The sequence below is a fragment of the Sylvia atricapilla genome, chromosome 5 (genome assembly GCF_009819655.1).
Source record: "Sylvia atricapilla isolate bSylAtr1 chromosome 5, bSylAtr1.pri, whole genome shotgun sequence".
Classification (NCBI taxonomy): Eukaryota; Metazoa; Chordata; class Aves; order Passeriformes; family Sylviidae; genus Sylvia; species Sylvia atricapilla.
In genome coordinates this window covers 49,157,126-49,171,912 of record NC_089144.1, presented here as the reverse complement: position 1 = coordinate 49,171,912, position 14,787 = coordinate 49,157,126, and the positions used below count along the sequence as shown (strand labels likewise).

The 14,787-nt window shown below is 45.1% G+C and overlaps 1 protein-coding gene across 1 annotated transcript in view; it reads left to right on the top strand.

Annotated features, from left to right (window-relative positions):
* Positions 1 to 14,787, top strand: part of ETV6 (ETS variant transcription factor 6) — a 122,477-nt gene continuing 107,690 nt past the window's right edge. The window contains 1 exon segment of the mRNA XM_066319458.1: positions 1 to 443. Within this exon segment, the coding sequence (XP_066175555.1) occupies positions 411 to 443 (33 nt within the window). The 5' untranslated portion in view covers positions 1 to 410.

Below are 14,787 nucleotides of genomic sequence, written 5' to 3'. Positions count from 1 at the left end.
CACCGGCGGGGACCGGGGCCGCGCCCCCCCCACCCCCCACTTCCCTTCCCTCGCGCTCCCGCGCCCCCTCCCGCTTCCCGCGCGCGCACATCGCCTCTCACGCGGAGCCGCGAGCACGCGCAGGGCACGCGCGCGGCGAGGGGGGCGCGGGCGGCCGCGAGCGCCCGCGGGGAGCGGCGGCAGCAGCGAGGAACGGCCCCGGCCCCGCGGCCCCGCGGCCGGACCCCCCCGCGCCGCCGCCGCCGCGCCGCGCCCGCCCCCGGCCGCCACTTCCCCTTGAGGGGACGGGCCAGGCTGGATCGGGCCGCGCCGCCGCGCCGGGAGAGGAGCGGAAAGTGGGGAAAGCCCGAGAACTTCCGTCTGCCCGCCCGCGCCTGCCCCGCCGGGCTCCGCCGAGTCCCTCTAGAGAGATGTCCGAGGCTCCTGCTCAGTGTTGCATCAAGGTAAGGCCCCGTCCCTCTGTCCGCCCGGCCCCTGTCAGCGCGGGTCGCGCCCGGCGGCGCCTCGGGGCGGTGGGCTTCGCCGTGTTTTGCCCTGGGTTATTTTGGTGGCAATAACTGGTTTTCCCCCCTGTTTATAGCCCGGGCGGCCGCGGGGGCCGGTGCCCGTCCGTTTGCGGGCGCTCCGGCCGCGGGCGGGGACGCGGTGCTGTCGGCGCCCTGCGCTGCCCGGGGACACGGCGGCGGGCCCCGCTCTGCTGGCGTGGCTCTCCGCGGCGTGCAGCTTGAAGGGGGCCCCGGAGCCCGGCCCGGCCTCCCGCGGGCTTGGCTGCCCGCCGTCCCCGCCGGCAACTTCCTAAGAAGTTTCCTGCCGTCGAGGAGATGCAGCCTCTGTTGCTTCCACCAACAGTGGATTGTGGGGCTTGCTTTCTTTTTTTTTCTTTTAAATTTTAATTTTTTTCCCCTTATTGTCCGTATTACTGCCGTTCATTGTAGTGTAGTGGTTGTAATTCCTGGCATCGCTTGCCGGTGGCAGGTAGGGGAGCCAGGGCTGCCAGCCCGGCCCCGCTCCAGCAGGAGCTGGGGGATGTGTTTCCCTTGCCTTGGCCTGCTGAAGAAGGGCTTACCCCGGGAAGTTTATCGTTTTAAGTGGAGGCGGCATGAAGCTGAGACAATGGAAACAAAATTGAGTTTCCTTTTTTGTCCAGACCCTTCCTATCTCGCAGCCCACTGCTTTCCTCTCTCCTTCCCTCACTCTCCGTTTTGCATTTTATTTGGGAGTCGCTTTGTCTTGTTGCAAGCCAGGAATCTCCCTTCTGCTCGTGACTAACTGTGCCCGAGTAAGAGAGCCTTAGTGCTTGTCCCTCCCTGCCTGGAAGAAAGAGGTGACTTCCAGACTCCTCTCTAAGGGAAAGAGTCTGGAATAAACACTTATTCAGCGTGATGCTCTTTTGTTTGCTTGTCCCGTGTGTGTATAGGGAAGTCTTGTGTTCTGTATGGTGGGAACACAATTCGAAAACTTCTGGGTGTATTTTCTCTTGCTGAGTTAAATGCAATCAGGCTTGTGTCCCGTGAAGTCTCGTGGCTTAGAGTCTAGTTTGACTTTTCATAACACAGACGGGCAAACTGGATAACGGGGTATTGTATGCGTGTTACTGTATGGTGAAATGCTAATGCAGGCAAAATGTGTTCTATTAACTCATTGGCTCCCTAAAGATATATAAAGTGAGATATAGTTGTTGGGTTTTTTTCTGGTAAACGCTGTGGAAAGGTAGAATGTGTTCTCTGGACCTAAGAACACAAATGAATGTCATGAAAAAGTGGTGTCATGAGCTGTATTTCCTTGTTTTCGACATGTGTCATTTTGAAAACAGAACGCCTACTTCTGCTCTTACTGAAATCAACCATCCTGTTAATTTCAGGAACTGTAAAACTGGTCCTTACCCAGCGTCACTAGTGTATGTTATAGAATTGTGCTATAAGTAATCAGCTTCCTCGCTGGAGAGACACAAACTTCTCCTTCAGTCTTGAAATTAATAAATGCCACATTTTCGTTACATTTCAGCAGTTACTGGAAAACTGATTTTGTTTGTTTCCTTTTTTTAAGAAGTGACTGATTCTAAACATCATGATCTGAAATTATTTTTTAATGTACCGTTTATGTGTAGAAACTGCTGTTACTGGCTTCCCTATTACTGGCTATTTGATTAGTTTCAAATTTTAAAAGTTAAACTTTTCAGACAGAAATATGAACTTCAAATGAAAGCATTTCTTCACCAGTCTTAACTGTTTCAGGTAGCTTTCCCTTCAGCTTTTCTAGCTATCACTGGTTTTTGGACACTTTTTTAAACCAGGTGATAAAGGTGATTGCATTCAGCAGCTGGATTTAAGAGGAGCTGTTTAAATGGTAGTTGATTATGTGAGTGCAACTGATAGTTTCTTCAGTATTCCTGTCTGGCTCAGGATGTGGAATGTGATCCCGAGGCAGAGGAAAAAGCTACACAGAGTACCCCAACTTCTCTGCCTTGTTCTGAAAAGTAGGCAAGTGTTGTGCTACGCGGGTGTCACTAAGTTTCGCTAGGAGCCCCTGAAGGGGAAGCAGAGGTGCTGGTGGGTGTGTTTTCTTGTTCTTTGGTTGGTTTGTTGTTGGTGTTCTTTCTTCCCTTTCCTCCTCCGATTTGGGACAAGGGTGTAGGCAGTAAATGCCACAGCACCTGGGGTGATGAACATGGAAAGTTTCAGCAGAGAGGGTGAAGGCTGGTGCTTTGTTTATGCCCGAGCTGCTTAGCACACACTCTTCCTATCTCATCGTGTTAGAGAAGTGCTCTAATCAGATTCGGGAAAACTTTGAGGAGGTGAAGTTTTGGTCTATATTTTATTACTGGTAATCAGTATAAGCTTGAAGTAATATCTTGATTTGTGTTAAGTAGTTATTAGAATGTGTGTGCGATTGTGTGTTGATATGTGCTTGCTTTGCTGCAAGTATGTGCTGGCTGACTCCTCCGAGAGATGAAAAATACCCTGCTGATAGCCAGCCCTTGGGTGTGTGCTTGCCTGGCTCCTGGCAAGCAGACCCACTGTGCAGTTGTGGCTGGCAGGTGAAGTATGTGAGTAGGGTCTAAAGCTGTGTCCTGGGGTTTAGAAAAATAAAACTTCGGCGGTGAGAGATGAACGTGAAGGTTGGGCCCTCAGTGTTTGCTACGGCTTAGGGCGTCAGCATACTCTGTGCTTGGACTGGGAGGCTTTGGGGTTGTGAACTCCAGTCTGGGAGGGCTTGTGGGCTTTGACTCGGAGGTCAGCTAGGAAGGGGCATCTGGTGTGGTTGTCGTTGTAAGACTCTTTTTTTCATAGATGGAATATCTGTGTTGGTGTAAACCTGTTCCTCTGATCCTGAGCCACAGTAGTTAGCTAATTATATTATTGTAAATACTGCCACGACGTTGGCACTCATTAGAGTATTGGCAAGTGATCCTTAAGGCCTCACCTCTCCTCCCACAGATGGGAGAATTGAGGCACCAGGGGAGTGTAAACATCTTGGCAAAGACATATATGGGGGCAAAAGCTCAGAGAGAGACAGGATTAGCACTTAGACACAGATGATGATTTTTGTGATTGATTAAGGTCTTCGTGGTGATAAGTTTTGTTTAAAACCTCGCCTGGAGCTTTCTGATAGTCAGGATCTCCTTATTTTTTTGCCTGAAATGAATATACTTTGAGAATATCACTGTGGTGTTATACGGAGATTCGAAATACAGCAGGCAAGTGGAAGGCTTCCGAAAGGCACAGTTTAATTTGTTTATTTTATCTTTTATAAATATGACACTTTCGGTTGCTTAGTCTGACTTACCATGTGACCCTACATGTTGTGCTGGAGTTGTGTGGGAACTACAACTTGGGGATATGCGGACAGATCAGCTGCTTCAGGTCTTGCAGACCAGGACTTCTCTGAGCCCAGGGTCCCTTGTGTGCACATGGCAGATGCTTTAGCTGAAAGTGCCTTCTGTGGGGAGCTCTGAAGGTGCAGAGCCTCACCACGAGTCAAGTTTCACAACTGGTTTCAGTGCAGATTTTATGTAGGTGCTCGCTGGTGGATGTACGCGCTCTCTTGCGTTGAGCTCAGTGGGGTGGCTTCAGGACCCTGTAGCTGAAGGACTTCACAGAGTGGTTTTTAGACTGGAGGATGTACTTTGTAATAGTTTAAAAAATGGCAGAGGAAAGAAAAAGCTGAAGGGCAAGGAATCAGTGTAGCATTTGAGTTTTCAATCTTAGCTGACTTCCCCTGACTGACTTAATTTTTGGATGGTGGGTTATGTCTCCTGATACTTCATTCATGCTTCTCCAAAGAGCCCTCTGTCACTGAAGGCTTTCCATGCTGAGGGTCTGTTCAGCACCACATGAGCAGAATCCTGTTGCCCTCAGCCAGGGCTGAGTATCTGTTAGTGCAGAACATGCTCCTTAATGTTTACTTATGTATTAGAAGGAGGATCTTTCTTCTGTTAGTGTCAATGACAAAGCTGTCATTAAATTCAGTGGTGTAGGATTGAATGGTAGAAGACCAGTGTTTGGAAGTACATACTATTTAACACCTGATTAATCACTTAACTCCTTGGCACCAAGTAAATTGAATCCCTCTGAAGCAAAATTTTACTAGCAGTGCCCCAATTAAACACTGGTCATTAGCATTCACTGTGTCATTACAGGTGAAGTCAGTTTCCTGGGAGGCAACCCATTAAAACAGCATCTTGAATCTGAAATGCCCCAGTGAAACAGAGTATGCTTTAATGATAATTTATATGCATATTGCAGCATGCATCCCAAAGTGACTTTTGGAGGGAGGCGACTAAACGGTGCTCTGCTGATAGAAATGATGATAAGAGGGAGATGAAGTCTTGTACAGTGACACAGAAGCAATCTTTCTGTCTTTTAGAAAAGTTATCTGGGTCCTTGAGTCCTTGTGTTCTGAATTCTTCTGCCAGAAGCTCTCCTAATAACCTGCTTACTGCAGGAAAGGGAGAGAGCTAAGGTAATTAGTGTTTTTGGCCAGTAATAGAGTTTTGACCTTCGGTCCAAAAAATGGCTGATTTGTTTTGGGGTGTTTTTTGGTTTTTTTTTTTTTTTGTTTGTTTGTTTGGGGTTTTTTGCATATGTTTGTTTTGGAGTATTTTGTAGTTCATTGCCTTCAGCTGGGCATCCTCAGAGTACCAACACTAAAAAGCCAGTGCTTCTGAAAATGATTGCCTTGGCCTTTGCTTTCCCTGTGAAACAAGCATAAAATAATAATAAATGTCCCTATGCAGGGCAGTAGCAGGGCTAACTACTTGTAATGCAGCAAGGAAACAAACTGTGTTTGTTACAGAAATCAGGGACAAGGATCTGATTTGTACCTGGCTTTTTAGTTCACACAGTGTTTTGGGGGCTGAGCTGTGGTGGTGGTTGTTTGGCTGTTGGCTTTTTTGGCATGGGGCACCTACCTCTGCTGAGCAGTCTGAGCAAGATATTGCAGCTTCAGTGTGTCCTGGTGTCTGGATCAGCCGCACGTGGGCAGGGTGGTGTTTCTGTGCCCACAGCCTACATGGAAGGCGGCTTTGGGAGAGGCTGGCACTTGTTGCTGCCACAATCCTGTTGCTGGCCCAGGGCAGGCGCACCTGGGAGACGTGGCAGCCAGATGTGGGTGCCAGAGCTATCCCCACCACCTTTCTGACCACCAACCCTTCCCAGGGCAGCAGAGCAGGCTGCATACACAGTTGTTCCAGGTGTTACTCTTTCCCTGGCAAGGGAGGACTCCCTGGTGAGGACAGTGGATGATGGTGATGAACTGCTAGCATTGCCACAACAATTAATTTTTAAGTTGCAGTATGTCCCTGTGCCTCCCAAGGGAAGGAGGCTGCCTTGAACAGCCCATGGGTGGGATGTTCCTCTAGGCAATCATGAAGCAGCCAAACCAAACCCAGGTATGTACTTGGGTGCAGCCTGAGCAAAAAGACCAGACAGGCCACCAAAGCTTCTGTGCTTTTAACACTGGGGTTGTGGCTATTGATTCCTGCTTGTGTGGGTTATTTTTAGGTCTACAACCCATGCCAAATTTAGACCATACTGGTTCTGATCTTGCTGAGTTGTCTTCAGGCAGTGTTTTGTTGAAGCATGGAGGAGAACTACACTCTTCATCTACTTCAGTAACATGTGAGACTCAAGCCTAGATTGTAGTGACTGCTTTTGTTTTCTTTCTTTTTTTTTTTTTCTTTTCAAAAATGCCACTGCTGGCAGGAAAATAAATGCAGAAAACTCCAGCCAAAGTTAAACTTGTTTATGGAATGTCCTGGAGCACTGGTAAATAAAGGATTTTGAAAAGGGTTAAGCTTTTCACTGATAGATGGTATCATCTGCTGTAATGCTACGGATCTCCAAAGCGAACTGGGTATAGCAAGTAAGGAAAGCTATAAATGATTCTTCATCTAAATGAATTTCCAAAGGTTATTCCTTGTAAAGCCACATGCAGTGTCTTTGCTTCTGTGTTGTTCTTGTATAGTTTGCTAAGACTGTCTTAGTTATTAAGACAGTCTGGAGAGAAAAAGGGTATGAAGGAGGGTCTCACTGCAGTGTATGTTGGTGTTCTATGGAATGTATGCACACAGAAATATATAGTATTGTAAATAATTTTAAATATATATATATTGCCAGGGTGTAACTGCAAGAGCTATGTTAATACAACTCCCAAGAATTACTTTGGATGTGACATCTGGATTTCACATATTTAACTATTAACAGCTGCCCAATATTAAATCCAGAGTTTGGATGTTTAATTCTAAAGTAAAATTTAATATGATTATGAATAGGAACAATAAACAATTTCTTGGGCTTTTTTTATTTATGTGTTTGCTTTCGTTGCAGATTTTATTTTGGGCTTTTTCTAGCCAGCTCAAGTAGGGTCTGATCAAGAAATTGTAAATTACTTGTTTTGGGAGTTTTCTGGAGAAAGCCAACTGGCCACCGCTAAGGACTATCCTTAAAACAGATTAAATGAAGCAGAGAGTGAGATTCTTTATATGGTTCGAATTTCAACTGAATATAGCAGGAGTGATTTTTTTTCATTATGTCTTCAGTGGGATCCTCCAAAACATCTATTAACAGAAACTACGAACATTGTCTACATGGTCTGGGATTCTGTGGAAATCTATGAGCTTAGAGCTCTACTAGGTAAATAAAATGTTTAATAACTGTGCCAGAGATTGCAGTACTAAAGTTCAGAGATGGATCTATCCAGATAGTAGAGCCGCAACAAGGCATTCTGTAGCTGCAAACCACATACCCCGTATATCTTCTTCCTTTTTTTCTTACAAAGGATTTCACGTAAAGGTAGTTTTCATCATTGATGGAGCCCCATGAAACTTTGCTGATGCTCTTGGAGGTCAAATGCAGTGATCCCAGCATTTCCAGCAATACTGGGGAGCCCTTTCCTGACTTTCTATAAGTCTATATTGTGATTTCCCCTCTCCATGACAGAGCTAATCCTTTTTTTCTCCTGGTGGATTAGGACTGGACATAGTTGATTTACCACATTCCCTCTTGAGTGGCTTGTTCTCATCTTCTTACCTGTCTTGTGCTTTAAAACACAGGCAAAGCCAAGCATTTTCTGACCTGGCCGAAGTTGAGCTTTGAGCTGGTAGGGTGTGAGGAGCTTCAGATCCTGGACTGAGGCTTTTGGTTCTGCTTGTCACTGGAGACTACTGGAAAAAACATTCCTCAGCAGATGGATCCTCCCTGCCCCATCTGTGATAAGCTGCTTGCGTGTTTCCAGTGGGCAGCACTATAAAAGACTGGTTGCAGCTTAAAGCCTGCAGAGCAAAGGAGGTAGCGCTGATGGGCTGTTGTCACCTGTGCTGCTGTCCTTCTCTTTAGTGGCTCTGGTCCCAGCAGTGTCACTCCAGCTCCGTGGGAACAGCTCCCTGTGTTAAGAGCACCACTGCTGGGTTGGGCACACTAGTGGAGGCACATATAGGCGTTGGATGTCCAACTGGCATGGATGACCATGCCATGCTGGATGCCACCTGAGTGGCAGACCCACCATCTCCCTGGAGGTGAGGAAATGAAGGGCTGGACTGCTTTCACAGAGGCATGAGGATGCACTCAGTGCTGCCAGGGGTTCCAGGAAGAGCACCAAGTTGCAGGAACAGGAGTGTTGATGGGTATAAATTCGCTTCTCAGTTGGCAGACTGAGTGGTTGTGTCACTGTCTTATGGCTTGAGCAAATGTACTCTCTGGAAGAGGACTGGGGGAAGACTGTAGGAGTAGCTTCCAGGAGAAGGTTATGGGATGTAAAATGTTCCTTGGCTTGTGGCTTGACATGCATACCACCCATTGCATAGTAAACACTGGCCTCAAACACACTGGCGATCATGTCCTAGCAAACTACCTCACAGCAGCTGAGTCATCAGAGCTGTCCATGACTGACCGCGTGCTGGCTTCTATTACTTCCCAATGGGGACAAATTACAGCCTCAAAGTAAGAAGAGAGTGAATTAATAGTGTATGCAGAGCCAATTAGCACAGTCAAGTGAACCATATTGACAGGCAGTGGCTGCAGGCTTGGAGAAGTGGGCAGAAAGTGCAGGGATAGTTGGTGGTTTTTTCTTGGTAGTTTTGAGTGGGGGACTTTCAAAACTTTCCTGCTTAAGAGAAACAGTGAGGTCTCTTTGAGATGGTCAGTACTGTTTGCTGATAGACCTCCCAGAACTGCTCTGGCACCTGGGATCATATTTTAGGAAATGGTTTGGTTAGTGAATGAAAGAGAAAGCTGAGCTCAGTTTTCGATTTGGGGTGAAATAGGCAAGTAAAACCATCGTGGGAAAGCAACAGGGAGTAAAATAGAAATCATCTGTATATTGCAGTTTGAATCTCTGCTGTTTATCAGTTCTGATTACAGCGTGCCTTTCTGATTACTGAAAAAGATACAGAAATGTGGAGTGGAGTTGCCTGGGGAAACTTCTATGGGAAGACAGGCTGCAGTGCCTAGGACTTTCTGGCTTGGAAAGGAGACTGCTGAGGGAGATATAATAGAAAACTGTAGAATTGCACAGCAGTAAAGAGAGCAACTCCTGATAGTTCAAAGCTAGAGCAGACAATGACATTACTGGCCAGGAAGATTAAAAAAAGTATTTCTTCCATCTGTGGAGTTATGGAGCTCACTGCTGCACGGTGGTGGGGAGGCTAAAAGTGCAAATGGGTTTTAAAAAAGAGAGGGTAGATGAACATGAGGAAGATATTAAGACTAACAAACTGTGGCGGGGGGAACCTCCCTATATTTACTCTGGGGGAAGTTAGTTTTTTCTGTGTGCTAAGCCTTTCCCAAAACAGAGACTTCTTTTGGGGATAAAGATCACAGGCTTGCTCTGATGTGTAGGCATTCAGATGCTTCCATATAAAATTCTGTACCGTGGAAGAACAGTCTTAAGTGCTCTGCCTCTTTGGAATAATTTCTAAGTCTAAGCCCCAGCAGTCTTGATTTCAGGAAGATTAATTTATTGTTAGTGAGAAGAGAGCTAAGGAAGGGTTGGTGTCTGAGACTTGTGAAGTCAAGGTTGCTTGGACTAGCAAGAGCTTAGCTTTGCTTCTGTATTTACTGAGATTCAAATGACAGAAGGCAAAACTTTCAGGGAATACACAAAATTGGAATTACAGATCAGGATTTGAAAAAATCTTCTGGTTTTGGGGAAGAGGCAAGTGATTGCTTCTAAGAGCCAAATGTGGGCTACTCATGCTTTTCCAAAGGTCTCCAGATTTCCATTGTCACCCATGTGAAATGTGTCCTTGAAGCATTAACTCCTTTTCACATGTGTGACAAATGGGGTCCCAACTGGAGCTTGTAGCAATGGGCATCAGAGTTGCTGCTTTCACTGCCTGGCCAAATGTTGCAAACCTTCACTCAACTGTGTCACTTACTAAGGAATGTTGTCATTTGTACAGATGTTGCATCATGCTTTGACTGTGATTTTTTTTTTTTTTTTTAAATGGCAAACAGAAGATATGGCGATACAAAATCAATTCTGGTATTATTTTGCATGTGTAGTTTTAAAGTATTTTCCTAAAGAGAGAGTGATTCACAGTGTTGGACAGCCATTAAAATGTATTGATGTGCAGCTAAAAATGGCTTTTAACCTAAATTTAGTTTTCCTCTCTGCTAATCCATACAATGTCCACAAATATCTATTTAGGTAATTGGATAGTCTCATAAAGATTTAGTTAGGTTTTTATTTTGGCAAATAACAAATTACTTTATTTGCTGGATGATTGATTTTTTTGGTAATAATTTTATATGTTGTGATGATCGGCTTTGCAGTGAAATGTAATTGCAAGTGCAGTGTACAGAATCAAGACCTGAGAATTAAAAGTAGCTCTTAAGAAGAAAGAAAGGTTTAAAATTGTATAAATAATTGTTTAAAATGAAATGGAAGTATCTGGTACATTTTGAGGTAATATTACTTAATAAATAACAAGTTTTTTTTCTTAAGCGTGCGAATTTTCATATTTTTTAAATTGTACTGATTGTTTTCTGCTATGTTGATTTAGTATTAGTAGATTTTGTATCCTCATCTTGAATTTTTGTTGACTGGAGGAAGGAAACAAGCTTTCTGTTTCTGCAGCCCTAAAGCATTTCCCAGCTTTGGGTGACCTAGTCATTGTAATGAATTAATTGACTGAACTGAAAGAAGAAAGTATTCTCTCCATATCTGTTACCAGAAGCAGGCTTGGCTCTTTGACAGACTCAGGCTCTAGAGGTAGAATAATGAGTCCTGCTCATTTGAATGTGCTTTGACACTAAGTATTGTGCTTGGGATTTATCTTTAAAATTATTTTCTGCTATTGTAGTTATACCTGGATGTCAGTACACTCTAGTTTTATGTTTCATAATTTGTATTAAATGAGAAAAAAACCCTCCAAACACCTTAAAATTTCAGTTTTTAATAGGAGTGGCCTAGGAAAATTGTACATGTTGAGATATAATGCTTTGAATGCAGTGCTAGTCAAAATCTTGTTCTCTCCTCTGCATGTTACCCTTTATACTGTGTTTTCATTTAATGCTTTATTGGTGAGATCCATCTTCTTCAGCCACAGAGTGCTGTAGCAATGGAAGATCAGCTGATGTGAGAGGGATTCCTCCAGTTTGGCACCAAGGTTTGGCTTTGCAAACAAGAAGAGGAGCCATTGTAGCTGCAGAACAGGCTGTTGGTTCCAAATGAGCCCAAACCCCTTATGGCAGTAGTATTCTTAGAAAGAAAAGGCTCAGAAGAAACAGGTTTTAGCTCATGCCCTGTAGTAGAGGCGTGTGTGCTTTCTAAGATACTCAGCAGTCTCGGTTAGCTCCATGTTTGAGTATATGTGTTGTCAGCTCCCCGTGAGGGAGGCAAGCAGGATTGTCCTGCGTCACAGACAGGGAGCAATGTGGCTTCATGGAGTCTCTTGGTGCCCATGGGCTGCAGCACAGTAACCTTGTGCTTCACCAAAGTGGTGTCCTCAGGCTCTTTGCCGGCAGCCTGCCTGGGTCTCCCCTCTCTGCTGGCTTGGCAGGTGATGCTGTGCTCATCCCATCACTCATGCTGGCTCTTCCTGCTTGGCGTGAGAGCCTCATGGCCCTGCTGTGTGTCCCTTAGGAGGTGAAGGCTGATGTCACTGCCACTTCAACGAGTCGAGTTATAAGGTGAACATAAGTGCTGATGAAATAAAGGTCTGTTTTTCTTCAGTCTAGACTGGGGTTTCATAATTCCATGTCTGTTTCCCATCACTCGTCTGCAGAGCACCCTATCATATGAAGAATACTTGTTCAGCTCTGTAGGCCTCAGCCTCCTTTTTGTTGAAGAGGAAGAAGCCTTTCCCCAAGTAACAACTGAGATAGTAATTTTCTTATACTCAATTAAAAGAGGAGCATAGGTAGACCCAGGTTGTTGGCAGATGGTTGGCACTGCAGTGAGGAAGGTGTGGAAGCCTTCGATTGCAGACATAGAGGTAGCCTCTTCCATGATTTGCCTACAAAGGACACTGAATGCTGGCCTGGAGTGAGGTTTAGAGCATATTTAAATTTAAGCATTACAGTGAGCCTATGCATATTTAAATTTCCGTATAACACCAGAGAAACAGAGCTACTTTTGACTGACTGGTCCTCAAAATACTTTTATGAAATTACCTGGGGGGGGGGGGGGGGGGGGGGGGGGAAGGGCAGTTTAGTTGGTATCTGTGCTTCTGGAAATAAACAGATATACTTGAAAAATAAACTTTATTTGTTCCTGTGGATTTTCTGAGAAAACTTACCACAGTCTTCTAAGTTCCAACACACTGCTCACCTGCATGTTTTTGTAGCCACATATTGGTGGTGATAGGAGCCCAGGTGAGCAGTCCTGAGCTTCAGGGTTGGAGCTTCTATCTTCATTTCCAGCACAGTTCCCAGGCTATGCTGCTTTCAGGCCACCCACCCTCACAGTCAGACACACAGAAATTTAAAGGTATTCTTTGGCACTGCTGCAACATAAAACATGGGGAGGTTCCCCACGCATGTGTAGATAGGGAGCTGTTTGAACCAAAGATCTGATATCTGTATTCCTGTACACCTACTCTAACCCTTGGGATTGGAGGTAGTTGTAGGAAGGAAAACAAGAACTAAAGAAGTAGGGTGGGCTTGAAAGTGAAGAAATTAGGAAGTAAGGATGAAGAGTTTGCTATGATGTGGAGCAAGGCCCGTTGCAGACTCCTGTGGAAATCATAAAAATATGCTTTAGTCATGAGAGGCAAAGGCAGGGAGAAGCTGAATTGGAAAGAGTTATTTCTCATTGTATGCGAGGATCAGATGGAAGCACCTGGCAGTTTTGAAGAGTGGGAAGTCTGTTTTCATACAACATGCAGTGAGGTTCCCAAACTTGGTAGCAGCAGGTGTAATGTTGGGCCAAGTAGGCAATTGTTTTCAAAAGACAGTTTGTACTACACAGATCTGTCCAGGACCATTCAGTGCAAAGAGAACAGCTGTGGTCCTTGGCTCAGAAAGCCCCTAACCTGTGGGTTTCTGTGGGTGTGTGCAAGGGATCGTTTATTCCTTGTGCTCTTACCCTGAGCATTTCCTGTTGGGTGTTGCTGGAAATGTGGTATTCGCTTAGACAGACCTTTGAGCTGACCAGGACTACTGTGTTTTTCCATTTTAATTTAGGACTTTCATATTTGGTGCTTGACTCTGTACAGATGCCTCTGACAAGTGGAAAAATAACAGGAAAACCTCTCATGTGAATCAGACCTTCTGCTCTGTTTCTTGATCTTGTTGTGATATTTCCTTAGCAGAGGTAAACTGACCATCTGAAATTCATGAGAGGAATGTTCTTCAGACTATGAAATGAATTTTGTTTGGGAAAATTCCTGGGGATCTTCCTATCCTTCACTCTCCTCTTGGGCTGTGATGCTATTTATTGGCATAAAGTGCCTTGACCTATTTTATTTCTCGAGGCTTTTCCCAAGATTTGGCTGACAGAGGGTGGAAAAAATAATTAGATTCTTAGATAATTCAAATGCTGTGTGCTGTGTCAGGCACACCTCTTCTCATGTCTGACAAGTGAACACAGTTCCTTGCAAGGAACTTTCTTTAGATGGCACAAACATGTAACCACCTGATGGTGGCTGATGAACAGGTGTTATACAATACAGGGGCCATTCCAGCACTTGCATTTATTTATTTCACTGGCATGCCTGAAACCTGCATGGAGTGACTATCTTGATTTGATCGTTCAATCTTTTTGCCTTTCAATCCCTGACTCTTCTTTTCAAGTTCCTAATAGCTGGAAAAATTGAGAAGGATGTGTTGTTTACTGAGTGCTTGGACTTCATTTTTCTATATATAACCATTAAGAAATGAGCAAGCCAGGAGGCAGGACCTTCTCGTGGGACTGTGCATACACCAAATGCTTTCCTTCAGTGCAAGTTGAGCTGTTTCTCAAACGATGCTTGTCCTGTGCTAGTGCAGTTAGTGGCCGTTTAGAGCTAGAGAAGGGAGCTGGCTAAAAAGGAAAAAGCTCAACCTGCAGATGCTTGTGTGTCCTTAACAAAGACCCCCATCTGGAATGGTGTCTTACAGCAGGCAGACATACCCACTTTATCAGCCTGCTCTCACACTGTACACCATCACCTGGCTTTAGGTAGGACTGAGTTGTGATGCCTGTGAAGCACAACTTGCTCACCTCTAATTCTCTTAGGTCCTGTCCCACTGCAGCAGCCTGTCGGGTAGATCTGGAAGATCTGGGGATCTTCCTTTGCTTCTTCCAAGTGCTGTCTACAGAGCCTCCGTGTCTGAAGACATTACACCTGCTACCAACACATTGAAGCAGAAGCAGAAAGTCCCAAAAGATGCTCATAGCTGAAGAAATTCTGTTTTCCCAGTGTTAAACACAAGGAAGTTAATTTTATTATTCTGTTCAAAAGTGAATGGAATCATGTCTGTGTACCGCATGCAAAGTCTGGACATGCACTTTTCCTAACCCACTGTGCAAGCACATCACTAACATGTGACCAAAGGCTGCATCATTTGCCAGGTTTCATAGATAAATCTTCCATTTCTAACTCTCTGATGTCCTAGCTGTCTGCACCCAACTACTCAATTCCTGAATTTCCCACTCAGGCTTTGGGCATTGGTGTGGTTCATGGTGCTGGGAATGGGGGCTGGAATGCCATCAGTGGGCAGATGAACAGTTAATGGTGCACTGTTTAATGTAGCACTCAGTGTAGGCTGGTGAAGTAGGGCTAAATTTTACTATACCTGCCTTTTCTAGTGTTCAGTCCACCCCTTCCTCACAGTTCCAAATGGATAGCCCTGCACAGTCATGGTG